Below are 27,352 nucleotides of genomic sequence, written 5' to 3'. Positions count from 1 at the left end.
TTAAAAATAAATTAATTTATAGCACACACAAAAGAGATAATACATGGCTGCTAAAAGCTGCCTATTAGCGTCTAAATATTTAGTACCACTTGAGTGTCTATGTACCCATTTGTTATGGCAACCCTAGGAGATAATAATTTCCACAAAATATTCCTATAAAGTTCCAAAGAAAAAGCCAGTCATACTTAGGATCATTAAATACATCTCAGAGTTGTATAATCTCAAGAAACAGAGACATTAACATGTGTGTTATTCAAAACTATATAAACAGAAAATAGTGGAACTAACACTGAATAGCACAATAGAATGCTAAGTATTGCTTTTATAATGACAAGTATTCAGGAAACATTTCTATAAAAAACAACCGTAATGCAATTATAATATTGATGAGGTTGAAAGCAGTTCTGTTAATTGCTGAAAATTATGATGCTTCTAAAAACTTTTAGGTTTAAGACTACAAATGGAAAAAAGGGAAAGAAGTAAAATTATGGCCTTCTATGAGATATAGATATGAGATAATGAAGCATTGTTCTTAGTCTGAAAGCTCTAATTTTCAGAATCTCTGCTTGCCTTTCCCTTACTGTCACATATCCCCTTTCATGATTTCTTAAACTCATCTCTCCCTCCACAGGGTTAAAAAAAAATAGAAAATATTTTTAGGCTATTATGTGATATACAACCAGTTTCTTGAAAACTATTATTATTTTTTTTTTGGTTGCTTTTTTTGTTTTGTTTTCTTTTGTGAGACAGGGTCTCACTATGTAGTTGAAACTGACCTGGAACTCCCTATGTAGTCCATGCTGGTCTTGAACTCACAGTGATCCTCCTGCCTCAGCCTCTCGAGGGCTGGGATTACAGACATGTGGCACCACACCCGGCCTTATTATTATTATTATTCAGTTTTTTCTTGGGTACTGGGGATCGAACTCAGGTCCTTGTGCTTGTGAGGCAAGCGCCGAACCACTGAGCTAAATCCCCAGCTAATATTCGTTTTTGATATGAGATTTCACTATGTTGCCTGGGCTGACCTGGAACTTCTGGGCACAAACTATCCTCCTGCCTTAGCCTTTCGAGTAGCTGGGGTGATGGGCATGTGTCATGGCACTCGGCTAAAACTATTATTTTTATTTCACCTTAACTCAAATTATAAGTCCAATAATATTTTAAGACACTTAAGAAGCTCATTAGTATTTCCCTCCAGATTTAGGTACTCTTTCATGAAAAAAAGCAGGCTGTAGAATAATCTGTATAATATAAACCCATTTTATGAACAGGGAAAAAGAAAAGGGAAGAAGTTCTGCCTACATTCAATGATGCATGCATAAAAAAAAAAAACCCTGGAAAGATTCACAAGAAAACTTCAGGATGATTGATTCTTCAGTGTGGGAAAGAAGGAGCTAGAGAGGGAAATGGACTTTAGGTTTTGAAATTTTCATTTTACTAATCTTTTATTTCCATTTATTTTTACAAACTGCTGCTATTTTTATAATTAAGTTAGAATTTGGAATAATGAAAAGCTACTCATTCAATGAGTCCTTAATGTTTGTTAATGTGTACTGTTGGTACTTTATACATATTTTCTATTATCTTCATAAGAGGAAAAATGTGGATCTAAATGAAAATCTAAAGTGTATATTCTCATGTTCCCATTATCTCACGTTGTTAAATAAAATGCAGACCTGTTTCTTATTACCTATTATATAAACATGTAATAAGATAATCAACTAAATATTATTATTAATGCCATTCTTTTATTTAGTAGACATTTAAATGACTAGTAAGTTACACTATATACTGTGCCTACACCTTGAATTGAATATGGGCCTTTTGCTTTCGTTAAGTGATACTTCTAATTTTTTTCCAAACACAAAACATGCTGATAAAACTGAAAACTTTTCTTTTTTTTGAGACAGGGTCTCTTCAGGCTAGCTTTGAACTCACAGTGCAGCATAGGCTGGCAATCCATGGCAATCCTCCTGCCTCACCCTTCCAAGTGCTGGGATTACAGGCATGCACCATCACGCCTGGCTTAAAACTGCAAACACTCTTTGTAGATGCATAATTACTTTTATTGTGAATTTGTAATGGTTTGAATGTGATCCCCAAAGTTCATACGTTGGAAACCTAATCCCCAATGCAGTACGTGTTGAGAGGTGGAATCTTCTTTTTCCCTCTTCTTTCTTTTTTAGTGCTAGGGATCGAACCCAGGGCCTCCACTTACTGGCCAGGTGCTGCACTGCTGCGCTACATTCCTAGCCTAAGAGGTAAACTCTAAGGGCTGATTAAGTTATGAAGGCTCTGCTGAAGTAATAATGGATTACTGCTATTATTTTGGGAGTTGGTTAGTTACTGTGGGTGTAGATTCCTGATGAAAAAGATTCATTGTGCTTCCTTCCTCTCTTATTCTCATACTTTTGCCCTTTGGTCTTTTGCCAAGGAACTGTGCCAATGCTGTGCTCCTGGACTTCCTAACCTCCAGAACTGTGAACAAAACAGATTTATATTGTTTATAAGTTACCCAGTCTCTACTAAAATATGTATGTTCCATTACTTTTCTCTGTGCTCAACTTCTTTATCTATACAGTGTAAAAAGATGTACATGCCTCAGATATAGGACTCAGACAGTCCTAGCATTTCAAAATTCTTAGTGTGACCATACTAAATTATATAATTCTTCTATTTTTTGTTCTTCATATAAGAGCATCTGTTAATCAGTGAATCAAAAGGAAACATTAGTAAAGGATTTGCAGTTCTGGAGGTGCAGCTCAGTGGCAGAGAACTTACCTAGCATGTACGAGGCCCTAAGTTTGACCCCTAGCACTGCAAAAATAATAAATAAATTTCTAGCTGGGTGTGGTGGTACATGCCAGTAATCCCAGCAATCAGAAGCCTGAGGCCAGAGGACAGCTTGAGCCCAAAACCAGCCTCAGCAACATAGTGAGATGCTGTCTCCAACAAAACAAAACAGAAATTCCTGTCAAGAGCTACCTAAAAAAGAAAACTACAGGTCAATCTCCTTAATAAACATAGATACTGACAAAGAGAATGGAGCACATCATCCAAAGGATCCTACATTATGACCAAGTAGGTTTCTTCTCAGGGTCACAAGAATGGCTCAACATACACAAATCAATAAGTATTTGTTTGTTGGTTGGTACAGGGGATTGAACTGGGGACCTTGTGCTTTCGAGGCAGGCAGTAACGTCACTGAGCTAAATCCCTGGTCCCAATTTCAGTGTGTGAAGGTAAAAACAGTGCTGGAGATTGGATATTCAACAATACAAGTTACAGCATACTGAACGGTACATTTAAAAATGATTAATGTGGTAAATGCATGTTATATGTATTTTTATCACAGTAAAAGTGTAAAAAATTATTTCTTCAACTAGTGTATACACAACAACATTTAGGTTTTTGGGCTACAGACAGTAAGAAACTCTGGAAAATAATGAGAAATAAATTTGATTAAAAGGTGTTAAAGAACTGTACACTGAAACTACAAAACAATGTTGAAAAATGAAATTAAGATGTCATAAAAATCTTATGTTCACAGATTAGAAGATTATTATTAAGATAGCAACACTTCCCAAATTGCCTATCAATGTATGTTTCCTTTTTTGCAGATATGGAAAGCTGATCTTAAAACTTATATGGAAATACAAGGGACCAAAAATAGTGGCAACAATCTTTAAAAAGAACAAGGGTGGAAAATTCACCTTCTTAATTTTAAAACTTATTGCAAAGCAACACTAATCAAGATATGACCCTGACCTATAGATATACTGATTAATGGAAGAGAACTAAAACTTCAGAAATAAACCCTTCCATGTATAATCAATTGATTTTTGACAAGAGGGCTAAGAAAAGAAATGGGGAAAAACTAGATATCAACAAATGGCAATGGGAAACTAGATATCAAACTGGGTGTCAAATGAAAGACTGAAAGTGAAAGCCTTACCTCATATTATACATAAAATTAACTCAAAACAGATCACAGACCTAAATTTAGAGCCAAAACTATAAAAGCTTAAGAAATAAGCAGTGAATCTTCATGATTATGAATAGGAAATATTTTTTAGCTTTGATTTCAAAAGCACAAAGTCCAAACGAAAAGTAAAATGAATTTTATCAAAATTTAAAACTTTTGTATTTCAAAGAATACCCCAATAAAGTGAATGCCCTTTTTTTTTTTTTGATACCAGGGATTGAACTTGGGACCTCGTGCTTACAAGGCAGGCAGCAGAACCACTGAGCTAAATCCCTGGCCCCCAATAAATTGAAATGACAACACAAAAACAGGAAGAATACAGTTTCTAATTATATGCCTGACAAGATACTTATATCCAGGATTCAAGAAGAACTCCTGCAACAGTAAGACAAATGCACAGTTTACAAATGGAGAAGACAGGCATGGTGGTGCATGCCTGTAGTCCCAAGACTCAAGAGGCTGAAGCAGGAGGATAATGTGAATTTGAGGATAGCTTGGGCTATACAGTGAGTTCAAGAATAGCCTGAACTACATAGAGGGACTCTGCCTCAAAAAAAAAACAAATGAATACAATACGATACAATAAAAAAATAAAAGGACAAATGTTTTGAATTAACACTTCACCAAAGAAAATATACAATGTCCAATGAGTATAAGATGTTCAAGACTTGTTCCAAGTCAGCTTAACAAAATAACAAATACCTGAAATAGTAAACTTATAAAAAGTTCATTTTTGCTCATAGAAAGTACATTTGTAAAATGTTAATAATTATTGAATCCACACTAAAATGAGAAGGTATTATTCTAGTATTCTCAAATTTTTTCCCTATATTCAGAAATTTTCATGTTGAAAAACAAGAATAAAAAAGAAGGAATTATGATCACTATTTTCAAGGAAGATTTTTTAAAAAGGAAAAGAAACAACTGAAGATTGGGAAAGGGGTTACCAAAAGTCAGCCTGTATAGGGCCAGGGATTTAGTTCAGTGGTTCTACCGCTTGCCATGTGCAAATGCAAGGTCCCGAGTTTGGTCCCCTTGGTACCAAAAAAAAAAAAGGTCAACCTGTATAGGACTGCTTGTTACTGCCCACCCACCTATAGCATTCGTTTAGAGGTCTTAATAGATACATAAGTATTTCACCATACTACGTACCATGTGGTCTAATGCAGGGGAAGGCTATCCATGTACGAAGTCAGGGAGTATTTGGAAAATCTCTGCCCCTTTTTCTCAATTTTGCTGTGAAACTAAATTGCTCTAAAAAAAAAAAAAGCCTTAGGTTTAGGGAGTAAAAGAACCTATTATCACATAGTTTTTATGAGATTTTAGGTATTGTTCAGCTGAGTATTCAGCTAGAATCTTTTATAAGACAGCAACCAAGGTATAGGCTAGTGCCACAGCTGTCTCAAGGTTCAACAGAGGCAGTGTTTGATTCTGAACTCATTCCATGGTTGTCAGTAGGATTCAGGTTTCTCATGAATTAGTAGGCATGAGCCTCAGTTCCTTGCTAACTACTGGCAGCTGGCTGACCTCAGTTCTTTACCAGATTCTCATATTCCAAGAAAGTGTGTAAGAGCCAGAGAGATTATACTAGCAAGGTAGGGGTCACAGTCTTTAAAAATCTACTTACAGGGGTTAATACCCCATCATTACTGCCATATTCTACTTGTTAAAATGAAGCTATTAGGTGTAGCCCACATTCAGAAAACAGAATTACACAAGGGTAGAAATACAGTATCAGGAAGCAGGAATTATGGAAAGCCATGTCGGAGGCTGCCTAACACAAGGTATACACATCCATTATTTGCAGTGATTATATTCTATAAACTATAAAGTCTCACAAACACTTAAGTTATCAAATACTAAACCATTGCTCCTAGGAGAATAGAGTCCTGTGAACTCCTAGGCATGATATTTCATCAGCCAATTAGCATATATATTTTAAATGTGTTTTTATTTAAAGATCTTATTTGGTATACCGTATACTGTTGATAATGTTCATGAAAGCACTGCAAGTACCAGGTTTGGAGTTACTGTCTTACTTTTCTCTTGTTGCTGAGACAAAATACCTGACACCCAAAGTTAGAGGGGAAGGGGTTTATTTAGCTTACAGTTTGTAGAGTTTTCAATCTATAATCAGCTGGCTCCAAGGCAGAGTAGCAAAGGGGTGATGGAAGCAGCAAAAGCAGCAAGGGTCTTAACAAGGGTCTTTTATCTTACTTACATTACTTAGGGCAGGTAGCATCTTAATCCTAGTACCCTCAGGCCTAGCCCCACCATGAGTCAACACATCCTGTAGAGTCAATCACCTAGAAAAAGCACGAGGCTTTGGGGGGAACATAAACACAAGCCATAACAGTTACAAATACATTTTAGCAAAAAAGACAAGGGGCAAATACAGAATTCAAAACTAATTAGGATTGGCTATATCATATGCATTGCTAAACACCTTTAAAAGTACACACATGAAGCCAGATGTGGAAGAGCATGCCTGTAATCCCAGCACTTGGAAGGCTGAGGCAGGAGGGTCACCAAAAGTTTGAGGTCAGCAAGAGCTATATAGGGAGTACAGGCAAGAAAGACCCTGTCTTAAAAAAAAAAAAAAAAAAAAGAATTTTTAAAAAAGTATACATACAGAAAAAATAAAGCAGAATATCCACTACTTCCAGAATAAACTTTTTAAAAATTTGGGTATGAAAGAGAAAATAGCATCTTTTTTCCGCTTCTCAACTATATACAAGGGGGTAAGAAACTAAGTACATTTCATAGGAAACACAATAACAATTTTCAAGTAACTATCTCTGAAACTGCCTCCATCACATGATGTCTTAAAGTAGTTAATGACTAGTACAAATGTACATTTTTTTCATTTTTTGTTAGTACATGTTCGCATTACATAATGTTTACATCCCTTGTAGAGAGTTGGTACATATACACAAGGCATCTTGGTTACTTCATCTTCTTCCCTTCCTTATCCTCCATTTTTTGATCCCCTTACTACCTGAGAAAGATCTCTCTAATTCGTGCTATCTTTTATTTTGCTCTTTTAAAAATGCATTTTTTTTCCCCAACTGTGGGGATTGAACCCAGGGGCTGCCATGGAGTAGACAAATAACCTAGCACTGAGTTTTATCTCCAGCTCTTTATAAACAATTTTTATTTTGAGACAGTGCATTTGTTGCCCGGGAATTCACGATCCTCCTGTTTCAACCTCCCAAGTAGCTGGTTTTATCATTATGCACCACCATGCCCAGATAATATGTACTTTTGTAAAAGAAACAACGTGAGAAGTACTTATAACAATATTTTACATTTTTAAGTGTACTCTGAAAGTTTTGTCTGTTCAAACATTATCTAACACTATTTTAAAGACTGTTCCTATTCAAACCATTGCTAGTTTTATCTTGATTCTACGTGTTATTTCAATTGTTTTCATGTATTTATGACTTTAATATATTTCCATCTAAAGCCACTAAATATTTATTACATGTTACACAGACAATACTCAGTAGATGAAGTGCATATTCCATAAAAATGAGATACAGTTAATGCAGGAAGAAGGGAACAGTCATGGAAATAGAATCCTAAAAGGCAAGAAAGAATGTAGTCATTCAAATAAAGACATGGGGATTTTTTTTAAATTTTCATCTAATTTTGTCTAGTATTTCAGAAGGTACTTATTTTAAAATACTGCTCAATTTTACCATATGTGCTCAGGGCTTAGATTTTATAGGTAAAAGGCTTCCTTCCAATGAGCATGCTACTGAAGGCAAAGTTTGTCAATACGTTTTACTTTGTTCATCCAGGAAAATATCAATTTTTTAAAACATCAATGTTGCTGGGCGTGGTGACACATGCCAGTAATCCCATGATTCAGGAGGCTGAGGCAGAAGTTGTGTGAGTTCAAGGACAGCCTGAGCTACACAATGAGTTCGAGACCAGCCAGAACTACATAGCAAGACCTTGTCTCAAAAAAAAAAAAAAAAAATCAGGGCTGGGGATTTAGCTCAATAGTGCCGCCACCTGAACTGCAAGCTGTAGGTCCTGAATTCAGTCCCTGGTACCAAACAAACCACAAAAAAATTTAAAAAATAAAAGACACCAAAATAAAAAAGGATTACTATTTGAAAGGAGAGGAGCAAAGTATAGTAGGCAGGATATGGGTTTGAACTGGCACTTAATAGTGCAGAGCTGGCAAAATTTCAGAATGAAAAGTATATAACCAACACCAATAATATATAAATATAATTTTGTTAACACTGCTTTAAAGAATTAATATTTTCCTAAAGGATACATATTTTTCTCTATTTCTCTCATTTAATTCTTCTAAACAACACTTTTGATAAGTATAAAGACAATGTATTTTGTTTGCCTCTTGAACTTTTAGCCATTCTTATTTGGCATTTTTTTTTTTTTTGGTCTGTTTACTCACTTTATTTTTTAATATTTATTTATTTATTTATTTATTTACTTATTTATTTATTTATTTGATTTTTTGAGACAGGGTCTCACTATGTAGTTGAGACCTGGAACTCATTATGTAGCCAAGGCTGTTCTCGAACTCACAGCAATCCTCCTGCCTCAGTTTCCCAAGTGCTGGGATTACAGGTGTGTGCCACCACACCCAGCTTTTCAGTCACTTTAATACTGTCACAGAAGCAGTACAAACTGAAAAATTGTTATACATTTACCATAGCTCAGAATCTACCTGTGGCCCTCTGCCAATGTGAGCTTATTTGAATGTAAGTCTTCTTTGCTAACTTGGTGCGAAATAAAGACATTTGCTGCCAGACATTGGAAATTAGAATTTCTAATTTTAACAGCACAGAATAAATTAGAATTATGGTTTCTTAAACTTGGTTTTAGAGTGAATTCAATCTTTCTTATCAACTTGACCCAGCCGTCAAATTAATGAGTAACATTAATAAAAGTACTCTATATTTTATCCTGACTTTCATTCAAGAACCTCCAATACTAAATAAAATTAATAAAGTTTATTTAATTAAACACATACACACCTGATTTTCTACTGACTTAGTTATCTATTTTATAGAGGTTAATTACAGCAATTACAGAAATCTTATCATGAAATTCTTCTAGTAAGTACCTAAATTTTGCAATAATTACACATTTCTTTTAAACACTGGGAATTTATAAACAAAAATATCTTAAATGTATAAGAAAATAAAAGTATTACAGATAACAAATTCATTAAAAACTGATTTCCTTTTCAAACAGAATATGTATTACAAAGACTTATTACTAGTAGACACTTTGTAGTTTACCTTACTTGTGTTGAAGATTCTGGTTTTAGATGGTATCTGCACTTGTATCAGTGAAATTTTTCTTTTTCTTAACCGATCATTGAAAAGAAAATCTCAACTTGGTGCTAATCTTTATTACCTCTCAAACATTTGCTGTTCTCTATTTAACACAGAAAGCAAGTTACGGATATTTTGGCAAGCAACAGTATACAGTTACTTGATATAGTTTTGTTTTTAAATAAAATTTAGTTACCTTCTACTTATGATACTGGCTTTCCATTTACAATAATGATGAAAAGTTTCCCTTCAGAATACATATTTTTTTAGAGAGCTGATAGGAAGCAAATATTAATAAAGCTATATAATATGAGTAAAAGAAAATATTTCCCAAGATTTAGTTACATATAGATACAATGAAAATCATGGTAGCTCCCTGAATTTTAGGAAATATGATTAAGTATTTTCAAAAAGTTCTTGCCCCCCCAAGCAAAACAAATATACTGTTTGTGTATGGACAGTAACAGAAACTAACACATACTCTAGAGCCACAACAACTTTTGTATACTAGGTTCTAGGTTTATCCCGTCAGGAATAACATCTTTAAGATAGACAATAGGAAGGAGGGCGGCAGACCTTGCTCACAGGGGAAGGGGATTAAGAGATGGTGGAAGAGGGGAGAAGGGAGAAGGATGTGAAGAAAAAGAATTAGATGTGTTATACACATGTACCAACCCCACACAAGGAATGTAAACATTATATACTATGAACATGTATTTATAAAAAATAGAATCTTATTTTACATTAAGCAACTACTGCATTTTATGACCCTTTACATAGTTATCTACCACTAATGTCTTAAGGCCAGAGGGAAATAGGAATAGAACAGGATATGATGATAAAAGATGTAAGGACAATACCTGTTAAAGTTGAGTCTGACCAGACATAGAAGAGATAGGGTTTTCTAAAGAAAAATGTAGGGAAGGAGGGCTCGGAAAGCAAGATCTCAAGGTGAACAACAAAAAAAAAAACAAATAATTTTATATTTTTTTGAGGGTTCTGGGGATCGAAATCAGGACCTTGTGTTTGTGAGGCAGGTGCAGTGCCACTGAGCTAAATCCCCGGCCCATAATTTTATAATTTTTGAGACATAGGTGTACTTAGTATTATGTACTATGCAGTACAAAATTACTGGGTAATATTAAAGCTCCCATTTAATAACAGCAGTCAAATATGAAACCTATCTCCTTTAATGAGATAATCCCAAAACATACATTTGAGACAGAAAATATTTGAGAAGGCCAGGGATTTAGCTCAGTGGTTCCTGTGCCTGCTTAAGAAGTGCAAGCGCCCCCCACCAAAAAAAAATTGAAAAACACTGATAGGAGTTATAAAACCATAAATCTCATCTCTACCTAGTGTTGTCGTGTAGAATTTTCTGATGACTTTTTTGGGTTGAATACATACTTTATGTCTATCTGATGGCAAAATTAGATCTGAACTACTAAGGGATTACACCAAAATGAATGATATAGATTTCCAAATGTCAGAAGTTCGTACCTTTTTAAAATGTTAATGATCTCCAAGGAGGAATACAACAAGTAACAGTTAAAATTTGATGTTTCATTTTTGAGGTGGGGAGAAGAAGATCTAAATATGTGCTGCTTTCTTTGTGCTTTTAAGTATGAAGAATACATAATTAGGGAATTAACCTTTCGCTTTTGGCTGCACTTGCACACAAACTATTTTTATTGTATTTGTTCTTATAATTGAAAGCAGACAACTAGCTAGCTTTCAACAAACACTTTTTCCGAGGGGTTGGGGATTTAGTTCAGTGGTTGCGCCACCTGCCTCGCAAGCATAAGATCCTGAGTTCGATCCCAGGTACCTAAATAAATAAATAGATAAATTTCCACAAACACGTTTCTGTTACATGAATCTATTAAACTCACTTTGGATAAAAAGTACTTGCTTGTACAATTTTTTTTCTTTGTATAATTTTTATAACATTGTTAGAGCTTGAAATAATTTCAGATTAAAGTTTGTACAATTTTTTTGTTAGGGGCCTAATATATTAACACTTGACACTTATTAATAAAATAAGTGCTGGGCTGGGGATTTAGCTCAGTGGTTCTGCTGCATGCCTTGCCAAGCACAAGGTCATGAGTTTGATCCCTGGCACCAAAAATAAAATAAAATAAGTGATAGGCAAAATGTTAAAGGAAGAAAAGCTGTAACTCAGCTTGCCAGAGAAAAAATATTACATGTTTTGCTGCACCTGATGTTTGCATTCCTTGTGGGAAGTTGGTACATGTACATAAGATTTTAATTCCTTTTCTTAAACCCTTCCTCCTCCTTTTCCTCTATTTCTTGATCTGCTTCCTATTTTAGAAAGAACTGTTTCCCTACTTATTATCTATCTTTTTTATTAATTGAGTTTATTGCTACATTTTAGGTATACATTACAATTACATTCATTATTGGGATCCTATACCTTTATATGACAGGTCTTGGTTCTCATTTTTCCCCCTTGTCCCTGCCCTCCCTACACCCCCTCCTTCCCACCCCATTTACAAACAGTTTATTTCGATTTTTTCATTTTCTAATATTTTTTTGTTTCCCCTTATTACCCTTCCATTACCCTTCCCATTTTCCCTACACCTTTAGCCCTTTTCTTCCCATTAACATGGTCAATTATCTCATGAGGATCTTATGTACTATTACAGTTTTTCACACCAGAAAAACTATTCGGTATTTACACATGTGTGACTTATTTATTTCACTTAGGAGTATATCCTCAATATGTATCCATTTTCCTATGAATCACTCTAATTTCTCATTCTTTATGGCTGAGTAGTGTTCCATTTTATAGAAAAACCACATCTTCTTTATCCAGCTTTCAACTAATGGGCAAATGGGCTATTTCCAAATTTTAGTTATTACAAACTGTGCTGCTATAAACATTGGTGCACATGTATCACTGTGGTATGATTCTGTTATTTCTTCTGGAAAGATACCCAGCAGAGGGATGGCTGGGTCAAATGGAACCTCTAGTCCATATTGATTTCCATAGTGGTTGCACCAGTCTGCACTCCCACCAACAACGGAGAAGGGTTATTTTCTCCCAACAACCCTGCCAACATTTGTTATTGTGTGATTTCTTGATAGCAGCCATTCTTGGTGGGGTGAGGTGGAATCTCAGTGCTGTTTTCATCTGCATTTCTCAAATGACCAGTGATGCAGAACATTTTTTCATACATTTACTTGCTGCTTTTACTTTTTTGTCTGAGAAATGTCTGTTCATTTCAGATGCCCATTTTTGAATTGGGTCTTTAAATTCGGGGGAGAGGTTTTGAGTTCTTTATATATTCTAGATAATAGTCCTTTGTCTGAGGAGCAGCTGGTAAAAATTTTTTCCCACATTGTAGGCTGTCTCTTAGTTCTGTTAATGGTTTCTTTTGCAGTGCAGAAGCCTTTTGATAAGATGAGATACACTTGTTGATTCTTTCTGCTAGTTCCTGTGCTACTGTGGATTTGTTCATGAAGTCTTTTCCTATGCCAATGTCTTCAAGAGTTCTGCCTAACTTATCTTCCAGCAAGTTTAGTGTTTCTGTTTTAATATTTAGATCTTTAATCCACTTGGATTTTACTTTAGTGCATGGTGAAAGATAAGGGTCTAGTTTAAATCTTTGGCAGGTTGAGATCCAGTTTTTCCAACACCATTTATTATTAAAGAGGACATCATTCCTCCAATGGGGACAGTCAGCTCCTTTGTCAAAGATGAGGTAGCTGAGTACTTCTGGAGCTGTTTTTGTGTCTTCCAGTCTGTTCCACTGATCCTCAGGTCTGTTTCTTTCCCAGTACCATACTATTTTATCACAGTGGCTTTGTAGTATAGTTTCAAATTGGAAATTGTTATACCCGCTGCCACGTGTCTGTTGCCTAGGATGGCTTTTGTTACTCTAGGTCTGTTATGGTTCCAAATGAATTTTTGGATTTTTTTGTAGTTCTGTGAAATATAGTGTTGGAATTTCAATCGGTATTGCATTGAATCTGTATAGCAGTTTTGGTAGTATGGCCATTTTCACTATGTTCATTCTTCCTACCGAGAAGCAAGAGATATCTTTCCAATATTCTTATATCCTCTTTGATCTTTTTTTTCAGAGTGCTGTAGTTTTCAATATAGAGGTCTTTTGCTTCTTTTGTCAGGTTGATTCCTATTTTTCTGGAGGCTATTGTGAAAGAAATTGTGTCCCTAATTTCTCTCTCAGTGACTCTGTTATTTGCGTACAAGAAGGCTATTGATTTTTGGGTGCTGACCTTGAATCCAGCTACTCTAATAAAAGTGTCAATTAAGTCTACAAGTCTTTTGGTAGAGTTTTTTGGGTCTTCAATGTAGAGTATCATATCATCAGCAAATAATGACAATTTAACTTCTTCCTTTCCTATATTTATTGCTTTAATTTCTTGCTCTCATCTAATTGCTATGGCTAATGCTTCCAGAACTATATCGAAGATGAGTGGTGATAGTGGGCATCCTTGTCTTGTTCCTGATTTTAACGTGAAGGTTTTCAGTTTTTGACCATTTAATGTGATGTTGGCTGTTGCTTTTTCATAGATAGCCTATACGTATTCCAATTTTTTGCAGGGTTTTTATCATGAATGGCTGTTGAATTTTGTCAAATACTTTTTCTGCCTCTATCAAGAGTATCATATGGTTTTGGTCCTTCACTCTGTTAATATAGTGTATTACATTTATTGACTTACGTATGTTGAAACATCCTTACATCCCTGGAATAAATCTGACTTGGTCAGGATGTATAATGTTCTTGATGATCCTCTGTATTCTGTTTGCTAGTATCTTATTAAGGATTTTTGCATCTATACTCATTAAAGAGATTGGCCTGTAGTTCTCTTTTTTAGTTGAGTCTTTCCCTGGTTTGGGAATAAAAGTGATACTTGCTTCCAGGAATGAGTCTGGAAGTATTGCTTCCCTTTCAATTTCACCGAAAAGTCTGAAGAGTAATGGCAGTAGTTCTTCTCTAAATGTCTTGTAAAATTCAGCTGTGAATTCTTCAGGACCTGGGATTTTTTTTGTTGGTAAATTTTTAATTACATTTTTAATTTCATTGATTGTAATTGGGATGTTTAAAATGTTTTTATCCTTTTTGTTCAACTTTGGTAATTCATAAGTATGTAGAAATCTATCCATTTCTTCTGTGTTTTCCATTTTAAGAGTACAGGTTCTCAAAGTAGGTATTGATTATCCTCTGGATTTCTGTTGGATCTGTTATGACTTCACCTTTTTATTCCTAATTGCATGGATCTGAGCCTTTTCTTTCCTTTTTTTTGATAAGGTTAGCTAAGGGATTATAAATTTTATTTATTCTTTCAAAAAACCAACTCATCGATTCATTTATTTTTTGTATCGTTTTCTTAGTTTCTATTGCCTTGATTTCTGCTCCAATCTTTATAATTTCCTCTCTTGTTTGAGCTTTGGGTTTTTCTTGCTCTTGTTTTTCAAGGAGTCTAAAATTCATCATTAGGTTGTTTATTTGAGTTCCCTGTGTTTTCCTAGTGTGGGCATTCAGAGCTATGAATTTTCCATGTAGAACTGCTTTCATTGTGTCCCACAGATTCCTGTATGTTGTATTGGCATTTTCATTTATTTGTAAAAACTGTCTGATTTCTTATTTAATTTCCTCTGTGATCCACTGATTGTTCAGGAGAGTGTTATACAATTTTCATGTGTTTTCAAAGTTCCTATGGTTTCTTGTACTACTGATATTCAGCTTGATTGCACTATGATCTGTTAATATACAGGGAATAAATTCAATTCTTTTGCATTTATTCAAACCTGTTCTGTGAGCAAGTATGTGAACTATCTTGGAGAATGATCCATGTGTAGCCAAAAAGAATGTATATTCTGATTTTGTGGGGGGGGGCACTCTATATACATCTATTAAGTCCATGCTTTCAAAAGCTTGGTTCAGTTCTAGTATTTCATCGTCGATTTTTTGCCTACATGATCTATCTATTTGTGAAAGTGGGGTATTTAGATCCCCCACTACAATTGTATTAGTGCTTATTTGGTTTTTCGTGTTTCTTAAAATTTCTTTTATATAGTTGGGGGCTTGAATATTTGGTGCATATATGTTTATGATTGTCATTTCTTCCTCTTGAATTGTTCCCTTTACAAGGATGTAGTGGCCTTCTTTGTCTCAATCAGTTTTGGCTTGAAATTTATTTTTGTCTGCAAGTAAGATTGCTATCCTTCTTTTTTTCTGGGCTCCTGTCACATGGAGAATTGTTTTCTATCTTCTCACTTTCAGTCTATGGGCTTCTTTTTACACTAGGTATGTATCTTGTATACAACATATTGTTGGATTTTGCTTCTTAATCCATTCTGCCAGTCTATTTCGCTTGATTGGTGAGTTGAGGCCATTGAAACTGATGGTTACAACTGTTATGTACTGACTTATTATTGACATGTTATTGGCCTTTTGTTGACTCTTTTTACTTTTTCGCCTTCTCCTTTTAGTTTCTTGCCTTGCCTATTTGATTTGCTCTGTTGGGCCTCATGGTGTTGTTACCTTCATTGTATTTTTCTAGGATCTTGTTTAGAATTGCTTGTAGTGCTGGTTTGGCATTCATGTATTTTCTCAGGTGTTCTTTGTCATGGAAGTATCTTATTTCCCCATCCATTTTGAAAGAGAGTTTTTCAGGATACGTCAGTCTGGGTTGAAGGTTGTTTCCTTTTAGTACTTGAAATACTTCACTCCAGGCTCTTCTTGACCTAAGGGTTTGTGTTGAAATGTCTGCTGTGATTCTGATGGGCTTTCCTTTGTATGTGATTTGTTTCTTTTCTCTTACTGCTTGTAGTATTTTGTGCTTCTGTTGGGTTTCTGGGATCTTGATTATTATATGTCTAGGTGTAGATTTTTTTTGATTGTAGCTAGTTGGGGTCCTATATGCCTCACTTATTTGAATGTCAAATTCTTCCCCTCTGTTTGGGAAGTTTTCTGTCATTAATGATGTGAATAGCTTTTTTTAAGTCATTTGTATTTTCTCCTGCTGCTTCATGGATTCGTATCATTCTTATGTTATTCTTCTTTGCATCATCTAGGAGTGGTTGGATTGATTTCTCATGATTCCCTACTGTTTGTAAGAGCCTCTCTCTTCATGGTCACTGACTGCAATCTTAGCTTCTATATCTGAGATTCTATCTTCTCATTCTTTTATTCTGTTGCATACACTTTCAAGGGAGTGTTTAATCTCCTGGATATCTGTTTGAATCTGTTTTATGGATTCCATTTCTTTCCTAAATTGGGCATTTATTGTTTCCATTTCTTTCTTATGCTGGGCCTTCATGGCTTCTATCATGGTCCTGAGCTCATCTATTTTTTTGTCAGTTTCTGTTCCAGAGTCTCAAATCATGACTTTCATTTTACTCACCATCTCAATTTTCATCTGGGAAATTATTTCTGTTTTGAATTTTTCTAGAGCCTGATTGATCTGTTTTGTTACTTCCTGTCCTTTGAGTTCAGGGTGTCCTGGTGGTGCACAATCAGGCTTTTCGTCCTCATTTGCCCTACTGTTTGCCATTAGTGAACTGGAAGTCTGTCCTTGTATCTTGCTTAAGTGTTTTCTCATTTTTATTTTTGTTGTTGGACTGTCCTTGGTTTAATCTCTGGGTTATCACCCAAATCTTCCTGATATACCTGCGCCCTAGCTTCTGTGTCTCTAACGACCCACAGATATTCTCATCTTCATAACATCAGAGAAAACAGCTCATCAGATCAACCAGAATCCTTTATCCCAACTGATACAATCAGCAACACATTAAGATCAAGCACAACTTGGAAACTGACCACCTCTGGTAGTCACTAGTCTATCACCCCTAAATCATTTGAATTAAATTGAAATCAAGAAGCAGTCCAGAACATGTCTGAAGTGAACAAACTTTTGAACACAGTATATGTACCATTTAGGATGGGGGCTCAGACAGAGCTAAGATGAGAGGAGTAGATAAGTAAAAGAATTGGAGAAGGTTTCAAGTGAAGCCAGAGGATATAGAAGGACCACACAATCTTCAGGAAACTATTAAATTCAAAAGCGATAGACAGAGTAGAAGTATAAGCACAAGAATATACCCTCTTAATAGTAATATGGGATCACTTTCCTTTGAAACCACTGTCCCCTGTGTGAGGTAGAATGACAGAAGAAAAGAACATAAAGAAAAGAGAAAAAAATGATAAAAGAAGAAATCTGAGTTAGGGCAGAAGCAGAAACAGAAAGGGAGATGAGGGATAATATGGTGGAACAAGAGACTGAGTTGGAGAAAGAGGACAGAAAAGAGAAAGAATTTGCAGGGTGGAATGAGTAAAAGAAAGAAAAATAAATGGATTTGAAGGGCCTCTTTCAGACTATATCTCTGCTGTCATAATATACAACATGTGCAGCCATGTGCAGAAGAACCAAGACCCCTGATTTCAGCTAGCTGATGGTGGAACCCCATAACGCAGACTGACCTTGGGCTGCAAGGCCCAGATTGAGTTCCGTGACCTCCCGAACAGTTAAACTCCACACTGTTCTACTACAGGTTTCCCACAACCTTTCTTTAAAGATGTTCAAAATTGGGAACTCAGAAAAATACCCTTCATGACCACCTCTGCCTCTGCAGAATGGGTCCAAAGACTGCCACAATTAGGAGGGGCCTGAGAGTGGCGGGGGCTCAGGGGTGCCCACACGGCTACATTCCTGGTACTGGACCTATGGCAGTGGCCCAGCAGGGGAGGGCACAGCTACCTGTCCCAAGGTCTGGGCCTAAGCATGCCCTCCTGGCACTGGAGTGATGGTTGCAGCCCAGCAGGGGAGGGTGCGGCTATCCTTCCTGCGGTGTAGGCCCAAGCAAGTCCTCCTGGCACTCCCAGTATGCATCTTATTTGCTACCTTCAACTTAATTTGAACTACTTGAATATTAAGATGACATCTTAAAAGAGTTTACAGATGTGACAACACTTTCAAAGTATAAAAAACTGGGCAAATAAAAGATTTTATCAGCCATCACAAAAATGGTATGCAAGGTGTAGAGCCAAGGTTTCAGTTACCTCTGTTCTAGAATATGAAGTAATGAACATTTTAACATCTTAAAATATAATTTTCACACAATAAAATGAGCATTAGACTTTTATTGAAAGATGTTAACACTGTCATTAAGAAGAGCTAAGGCTCAAAAATTGTGCAATATAAAAGTTTTGAAATGCACATTAAATTATTTTTTCCACTTAAAATGTAGCTCCTTCCATCCCAATGGTATCAACAGAAAATTAAGAGGTGAAATGACCAGAGTTCAAACTATTTTACATCATTTATCTCAAATGTAACTCATTTCACTGTTCAGAAATAATCATTAAGAGAACAGAATGCTTAACATGATTTAAATATTACCTAATTCATACATGTATTGAAAAATCACAGGGGCCGGGGATTTAGCTCAGCGGTTCGGAGGCCTTGCAAGCATAGGCCCCGAGTTCAATCCCCGGTACCAAAAAAAAAAAAGAAAAAGAAAAAGAAAAATCACTTGGGAAAAAATGAAAAAAAGAAACATCACTTGATACCCCATAAATATGTACATTCTAAAAATATTAAAATTTTTAAATTTTTAAAATCAATTAGAAATGAGCAATAATTAGAAAATTCAACAGTGAATAGGCTAATGTATTTCACTAAAACTGATAATCATTTTTCAATATCATCTCCATAAAGTGTTGTTTAAATAATACCACTGTAGATGGAAGATATAATGAAACACAGACTCTCATCTAACACTGAGGGACTATTTCAATCATTTCAAAAGCAATGTGACTATTTTCCTTCCTTACTAGTGTTACAGTTCATGCTTATCTTGAAGCTATCCTATTCTCTCTCTGCAGTCATTTTTTCAGGGAGCCCCCATTTCAGTTGGTTTAGAATGGTGATAGAGACTAAGATCTGGCCATTATGAACGCTTATTATTGCTGTGGGGTACGTTTGTTCCTTGTCCTTCTTAACAAATAGATACGAAACATATATATAAGGGCTGGGGGTGTAGTGTAGAGTACATGTTTAGCATGCATGAAGTCCTAAATTTGATCCTCATTACCCCCAAAAAAGTGTGTATATAAATGTTTATGTGTACTAACACATACACATATGCCTGTACTATACACAGCCATAATCACACATGAAACATATACATATGCATATTTTAAAAGTCCTACGTCCATACCAATAACTCTAATTGCAATTTATTTGCATAGGCTTCTCTTTTGTCTTCTATAACTATCATATTTCTTCCACAAGAATGCTGGTGCTCAAGAACATAACTATTTTCTTATTCTTACCATTGTTTCAGAACTGTTGTGCTCATACTACTTATAAGCCAAATCTAAAAAGAGCTCAGGATTTGTTTATAATTCTCCATTTGACTCCTTGTATCTCATCTTGCCCAAAAGAATATAAATATAGTCAAATACCATGTTTGTGAATTACTTAGATTAGTTCTTCCTTCTCCCCTCCAGTGTGGTCATGATATTTATATGTCATTCCACTGGATTCACTTGCCTTTTCTACCTTCTAGTCTTTAATGATTTAATTTTATTTTTAGAAAAGTTGTAGTCAGAGAACTGTCATTCAATTCCATACCTTTTCTGCCCCATTGCTTTCATTCCTTGTAATTAATTTCGTTATTTTCTAACATCCATTTTTATCTTCTTTTGTAAAGATGAGCAGATAATAAATATGCTTTTTTATTTCCCTTTCTCTCTTACATAAGAGTATATTACATACGGCATGCTTGTTTACATCTAACATTATGTCTGGTAATCACTCTATGTCGATTAACAGAGATCTAAGTTCTTGTTCTCATTTTTTTTTAATGGCTATACTGTTAGTATTCTATTGCATGTACGTACTATAATTTTGGGGTTTTTTTGTTTGTTTGTTTATTTTTGCAGTACTGGGGACTGAACTCAGGACCTTGCACTTCTGAGGCAGGTGGCAGTATCACTGAGCTAAATCCCCTACCCTACAGTATATTTTTTAATAACTGAGTATTCTTGGACTTTCAGGTAATTTCTAATATTGTACAGTTATAAATACTACTACAATGAATAATCATTTATATGTAGTTTCATACTATTGAAGATGTATCTTTTGACAAATTCCTAGAAATGGGAATGCAAGGTGGAAGAGTAAGCACACATTTAGTTTTCTGGAGATGCTTGTTTTGATCTGTTTTGTCTTATTTAAACACAGTGTCTGTGTTGCCCAAGTTAGCTGTGAACTCCTGGGATCAAGTGATCTTGTTGCTTCAGCCTCCCAAGCAGCTGGACTACAGCCAAGACACTGAGTACAAGTGTAGTTTTCTTAATATTGCCAAATTCCCCTCCATAGTAGTACTATATTTTGACTCCAACTAAATTGGCAATATATTGATGCCTTTCCAGTCCTAATGCATCTCTCTTGGATTTCAAATGTTAGGTAGATATCATTTTATAATGCCGGCATTCTCCTTCTCACTCTTGTTAACCCTGAATGTTTTAATTTTCCAAATCTCTGGAAAAAAGAATTACAAAGAAAAGTCACTTTAACTACTTACTGAGTGGAGTTGTGTCAGGAGGTGGAAAATTCTCAGTAAAGTTGACATTACATAAATCTGCACTACAGCAGCAAAAACGGTATGTTCCATTCTGAATTGAGGAAGGGGTGGTAGTTACTACACATTCTTCATAGTGACACTCTTGGGGATCTCCAATGTGAGACCAACATCCTAAAAACCAGTATTAATATAAGTAAGTTAGGAGACGATATGATAAAGAAAACTAAAAGGACAGGTACCTAATAATGTAAATTATTAATGTAAACATTATATTAATTAGTGTAAATATTACATGCCATAAATAATATCAACAAGTATAAAAAAGGGGATAGGGGAAGTGGAAGAGAATAAAAAAATGAAACAAGGTGTAATATGTACATGTAACCACTCCCAAAAGATGACTATAAATTGCATGAATTTCAAACATTTAGTAATAAAATTAAAAATATATTTAAAAAACTAAAAGAAAAACAAAAAAATAAGAATTATAATAAACAGGAGTATTTACAAGTTATAAAACAATATTGCAAATCAATTTTTTTTAAAAAACACAGAAAAATGGCAAAAAATACCAGACATTCACAAGGCAAAAAGACACTAACAAAATGTTTAACTGTATCATTAATCTAAGAATCATTAAAGTACCCATAAGTTACCAGTAGTTCTAGGTTTAAAAATAGTATGTAATCATAACAAGGATTCAATAACATGGACACAGACATAACCCCTCAAAGAGGAAAAATGATGGTATTTTTAGAAAGTGACAAGGCAATTCTTATGCAAAGCCTGTAAAATACTCAGATGTTTTATGATCTAATAATTCAACAAGAAATCTATTTCATGGAAACAATCAGATATAAAGATCTATGTTCAAAGTTGTTCACTGCATACTAACTACAGTGAAAACCTAAAAATGACATGATGTTCATAATGTCCAACATGTGTAAATAAACCATGATACAATGAAATGTGCAGATGTTAAAAATATTTTCAGAGGGTAAAGACATGGAGAAAAAAGGATATGAAATTATTTAGATAATATTACTCTAATTTTGAAAAAAAAGAAAATACATGTGCATATAATTGTAAAGGTATATAGAAAATATACCCGAAGAGGATAAACAGAATAAAAAAACTTTGTTTTGTTTTTGTTTTTTGGTACCAGGGATTGAACTCAGGACTTAACGTTTGTCAGGCAGGCAGCAGCACCACTGAGCTAAATCCCCCGCCCTAAAAACCTTTTTAAGAGTACAGAATTGGAGGCTGGGTGTGGTGGCACACACCTGTAACCCTTGCACTTGGGAGGCTAACGCAGGAAGATCACAACAAGTTCAAGGCCACCCTGAACAACAAAACAACACCCTGTCAGAGATGCACAAATTCCCTATGATGAATGTGATTATTGTGCATATCAGAAGAGTACCAATAAAATTAATTATAAAAAACAGTACGGAATTGCAGGCTTTTATTCTTTCCTTTGTAGTTGTCTGTTTAAAATATCACTTGAGCAACATTATAACAATAAAAACGTTATTAAAATAAGCTAAAAATTCTTTTACAAAGTTGTGGCTTATGGGTTATAAAAGGACATATACATATTTTTTAATTTACTATTTTTCTGTCTTACTATGTCTTTTTTGGATAAACTTTAATTGTATGAAACAAATCTATTTCAGGTAAGAAAAGTTATTACTTGCCTTGTTTCACAAGATTTATGTCCCCTTTTGACTTCTCCCAAAGGCCATAGCATGTGCTACCTTTTGAACATAATATTGTTCCATTTTCATGAGAGATTCGACTCTCACCTATCCCAAGGTCTTGTTGATATGGATCTTTAAAAGCACATAGCCGTTCTTGATTCTGGGAACCTAAAATAAAGAACATCACATAATGAAAAGTTAACTTTATCATAATTTTTGCAAAACAGTATGTAAAATCTTAGTCTCACTTGAATGACACTATAAATTTAACTACTAAATCCTTCAAATTCAAATCACTGAATAAATTTGCAACTTTATAATTTATTCAATAACTTCCTTCTACTTACTGGTTAATTTGTAGCATTCAAACAAGAAGCAAATCCTGAAATTCATTTCTCAAAAGCAATCTGTTTTACTCAAATCATTCTTAACATTCTTTCTTTTATTAAATACTTTTGGTGCCCAAATAAAGAAATATCAAATAAAATATTCATGTTCTAAATTAGCCTTTAAAACAAATAAACAGCCTTAGAGACCTCATCTACTATTCAGTTTTTATCATATAATCAATTGCAAAAAGTTATTAAGCATGATAAGCTAAGGATGAAAAGAATGGCTACAAATGGGCACATTCATTCTTTTTGGAGTGACATTTTATTCTAAAATTAGATTGTGGTAATAATGGCTACAAAACTACATTTACCCCCCTAAATCATGATATTGTTCATTGAAAATGACTGAATTTCACGCAGACTTTATTGAATCTGCTTTAAAAACTAAGTCTATTAGTAGGCAAGAAGAAAATAACATTCCACTATTTAAAATATTAACATAATAGCTAGAAGAAATACTCCACAGTTCCTTTACTGAGAAGAGAACCTAATGTAATTTTAATTCTGATTTATCTGTCTCCATTCACACATAATCTAACTGATTTCTATAGAACATTTGCCATATAACTTAAAAGCTAACAAATATTTACCAATATTGTTGAGACTATCAAAGAAGTAAAGATTGTCAAAAGCAATACTTGATCTTTGTTTAATTTCCTAAAGTAGAACTTCCTAATGTGTTTGACTAGGCAGAATACTAAATCTAATAAAATCACACTTTAGCAAGTAGATGATTAAAATGTTTCTGAACAAAAATAAGAACACTGGAGAAGAAATGAAAAAAGCCAACGGTTTGTGCCCAAGTCAATTTATATACATAGACCTGCCACATGTATTACAATGGAAGGTAATTCAAAGTACTGTGCTAGGCAATAAGAGTTAACTACAACTAGGTAATACAGATGTCTATCCCTCAAGCCTCTTATATACAGCAGTCTAACTGTTTGGGTCTTTTCCCCCATGCTGAAATGGAGTTTCTATGTTGCTCAATATGGTCGTGAACTCCTGTGTTTAGGTGATCTTCCTGCTTCAGCCTTCCCAATAGCTAAGACTGTAGGAGCACTGAGTCTGGCTGTAATAGTCTATTTGGATAGACAAAATCAGAGACAGTAATTAGTGAAAACTAATTATCACTCAATTTGTACACTGTTAAACTACTTTAGGCAGTCTTTTGGAAGATATTTACTAATATCCACTAAATGGACAAAATATATAGTGCAACCTATTTATAAATATGAATTCAAAAATAGTCTACTTAAGATTCTACCACATTTTTATCACATGTAGTCCCATATTCAAATACCTTTAATAAGCTTATTTACTAGATTATCTTTCACCCTTAAGAATGGCATCTCTTTAGGTTATTAACAGATTGGCAAATTTTACCATATTATTATAAAAATTAATAAAATATTTTTCTACATATAAAGTTATTTCTGCAAAACAGAGTCATACTTAGATTCAAGCTATAAGTCAAACTTAGGAGATTCAAAACATCTTGTAATTCTGAAATGGCATATATCCATGAGGCATAATTCCTTTTCCCCATCACACCTTGATAAAATGCTCCTTACCTACAACCAGACACCAAAATTATGTAATGATTGTTTCCTTTTTGTTTTGAATGTTGGAAAGGTCAGAATGAATTTATGAACTCAGTATCTCTAGTTTTCTACATCAAAGATATGTTAATCTTACCCCTCTCCTCTTCTGTCATCCACTTTGACTAGTTTTGTGCTTACTATTGACTTAATGAGTAGGGCTCTAAAAGCACCTAGAAGCAAGTAGACTACAAATAAAGTGCTTTATATAATTTAAAAATAAAGAGCAAAGTTACATGTTTCTGGGAAAAAATAGATGAAAAATAAAAACTTCTGCTTTTACTGGATTTCCTTTACAGATGAAAAGTAGCTAAAGGCTGAGATATATGTGTGAATAGGGGGAGTGGTAGTTATTACCTAAATTGATAAAAATCTAAAATTCTAAAATTATTTACATGAAACTAGACCAGAAATAATCAACCAAGATGAATGAATATCAAAGCAATAAAAATATAACTGGAAGGGCTGGGGATTTAGTTCACTGGCTGAGTTCAATCCCCAGCACCCCACAAAAAAGGAGAGGACTGAATAATATCTTTAACATGTTTTCACTAAATTTTTTTTCTTAAAATAATTTCAGCCTACTTGTGTATTATTTTATGATGGGGAAATTAGAGTAGACCAATTATAATGTGCTATTTTAAGAATATTTTTTTCATGTACCTGAAATGTACCAATAAAAATTTTTTAAAAAGAGTAAGTTTTCAAAGCCAAGGGTGGTGGTGCACACCTGTAATCCCAGCACTCGGGAGGCTGAGGCAGGAGGATCGCTATCAATTCAAGACCAGCCTGAGCTACATAGTGAGTTCCAGGTCAGTCTCAACTACATAGTGAGACCCTGTAACAAAAAGCCCCCCCCAAAAAAAGAAAAGTTTTCTCTTTCACATTATAATTCAGCAAATTCTTATATATTATAAAGATTTTCTTGTGAAAACTTAAACCAGCCTCAAAATAGACATCCATTTTATAGACCAGTGCTTTTAGCTTTTTAAATGCTATTTGTTAGAATCAATGTTAGCAATCTATCTGTAAAAAGTTTTGAATTCTTTATAATGTAATAAAAGTATGGATAAAATGGAGAATACAGTTAGAAAAAGCTTTGGTTTAGCATTATATTGACATAAATTATATACAGAGACCTGCGTATTTACAGGTTTCTTATTTATAGGTAATTTATTTATTATTTATAGGTAATGTGATTTGTCAACAGCTAGAAAAATTTCTATCACTCATGTATTGTCAATTACTTCTTTTAAGAGATTTACCAAATACAGTGCTTACACAGGAGTCTGGAAAGAAATGCTCCTCTAATTTTTAACAGGTAAATTTGGTTATAATAAACATTAAAACAATTCTGCTTAGCATAACTACAACAAAGAGGAAATACTCTCATCCAAACTGCTGACAAAAACATTTTCATAAAAGACAGAATTACTCATACTTAAAATTTATTAGCGCTCTAATGCACATAGAAATCCAAACTCCTCTATTAGCATGTAAGACCCTATATAGAGTTGGCACCCAACTGAGCCACAGAATTACTTTTGTAGGCTCAACAAATTTTTGTTTTCATGGGTCCCCTCCTCCATAAAAAACTACCAAAAATTGTATTTATGAATATGTTTGTATAAAGATATTAGTACTAGATACTAAACACTTTTTTCAACTTAAAAGTTCATTTTGCCCCTCTAATTTAAAAAAAAGTTAACACATTTTCATGTATCTCTAGAAATACTGTGGGCCTTAATTCCTATACCTATTGTAACTAATGGTTATATGAGTCCTTGGACCCAATCTAGCTCTCTTGCCAATCATTTCACTTCATTCTCATTTCCCACCACATTCATGCTAAAGCCTTTCAGGACCTATACACATAATGACCTTTATGTAACATTCCCAGTATCAAGAATGCCGTTTTTCCTGAAGATCTTGAACTCATCTTTAAGACCCAGCTCTGATATCAACTCCTCAGTGAAGTCTGCAAATATAGTGTGCTATGCATTCTCCCAAGGCTCTAAACCCTTAACTGTTCTAGCGTTGCACTGTATGGTGTTATAGCATTTTATCTGTTCACACACCTATTTCCCCTACCAAGCTACATGCTTACTTCACTCATTCCTAAAGACCAGGTTTATTTTATTCATTTTTAAACAGCACGTACCCAATAATTTTCATATGTACATGTACTGTATTTAATACCATATGCTAATTCAGACTGCAAAAACCTAAGCAGTACAAATGCAAGCCTTCTATTTTCGTATAAATGAAACTGTAAAAATTGCATGAGTATTTTATTATTTTGATACAGTATTTTACTGTTTCTGCCTACATACATAGCCACAGTATTAAGAATAAAAATTACTTTCCTTGTACATGTACATTCTGGATCAGAACTAACTGTATGTTGAATTTTATTCCCAGGAATAGATGTGGCATGTTTGAAATACTCAGCTGTCTTGCATTTCCCACCACATGATATGAAACTACCAAAAAAGCTGTAACTATATGGCATCGTTTCATTATTTCTCCATCATTTAACTGTCATGACAAACACAACATCATCATCACACTTCTAAAGAAAAAATACTAACTTGTACCTGTCCTTTATATGCCCCCCTTTTTTTACCAAGTACTCGATATTGTTTGAATTCTCATGAAAATATATTCATGCATTATTTACACATTTCAAAGTGTGCTTGAGAGGGGAATAGGATAAAATAAAATGCAATTTTGTCACATACCATCACAATCAAGACATTCAACTACATGACC

General features: G+C 34.4%; 1 protein-coding gene across 1 annotated transcript in view; it reads right to left on the bottom strand.

Annotated features, from left to right (window-relative positions):
* Positions 1–27,352, bottom strand: part of Bmpr2 (bone morphogenetic protein receptor type 2) — a gene marked incomplete at its 5' end in the record, with an annotated part of 189,328 nt that overhangs the window by 73,514 nt on the left and 88,462 nt on the right. Inside the window, 2 exons of the mRNA XM_010616216.2 lie at positions 20,888–21,058; positions 22,585–22,755. Coding sequence (XP_010614518.1) covers positions 20,888–21,058; positions 22,585–22,755 — 342 coding nt within the window. The remainder of the gene's footprint in view (positions 1–20,887; positions 21,059–22,584; positions 22,756–27,352) is intronic.

This window comes from Fukomys damarensis, unplaced genomic scaffold (genome assembly GCF_012274545.1).
Source record: "Fukomys damarensis isolate Sample0158 unplaced genomic scaffold, DMR_v1.0_HiC HiC_scaffold_16, whole genome shotgun sequence".
Lineage (NCBI taxonomy): Eukaryota > Metazoa > Chordata > Mammalia > Rodentia > Bathyergidae > Fukomys > Fukomys damarensis.
Note: the sequence above shows the minus strand (reverse complement) of the source record. Positions and strands in the feature narration are given on the sequence as shown.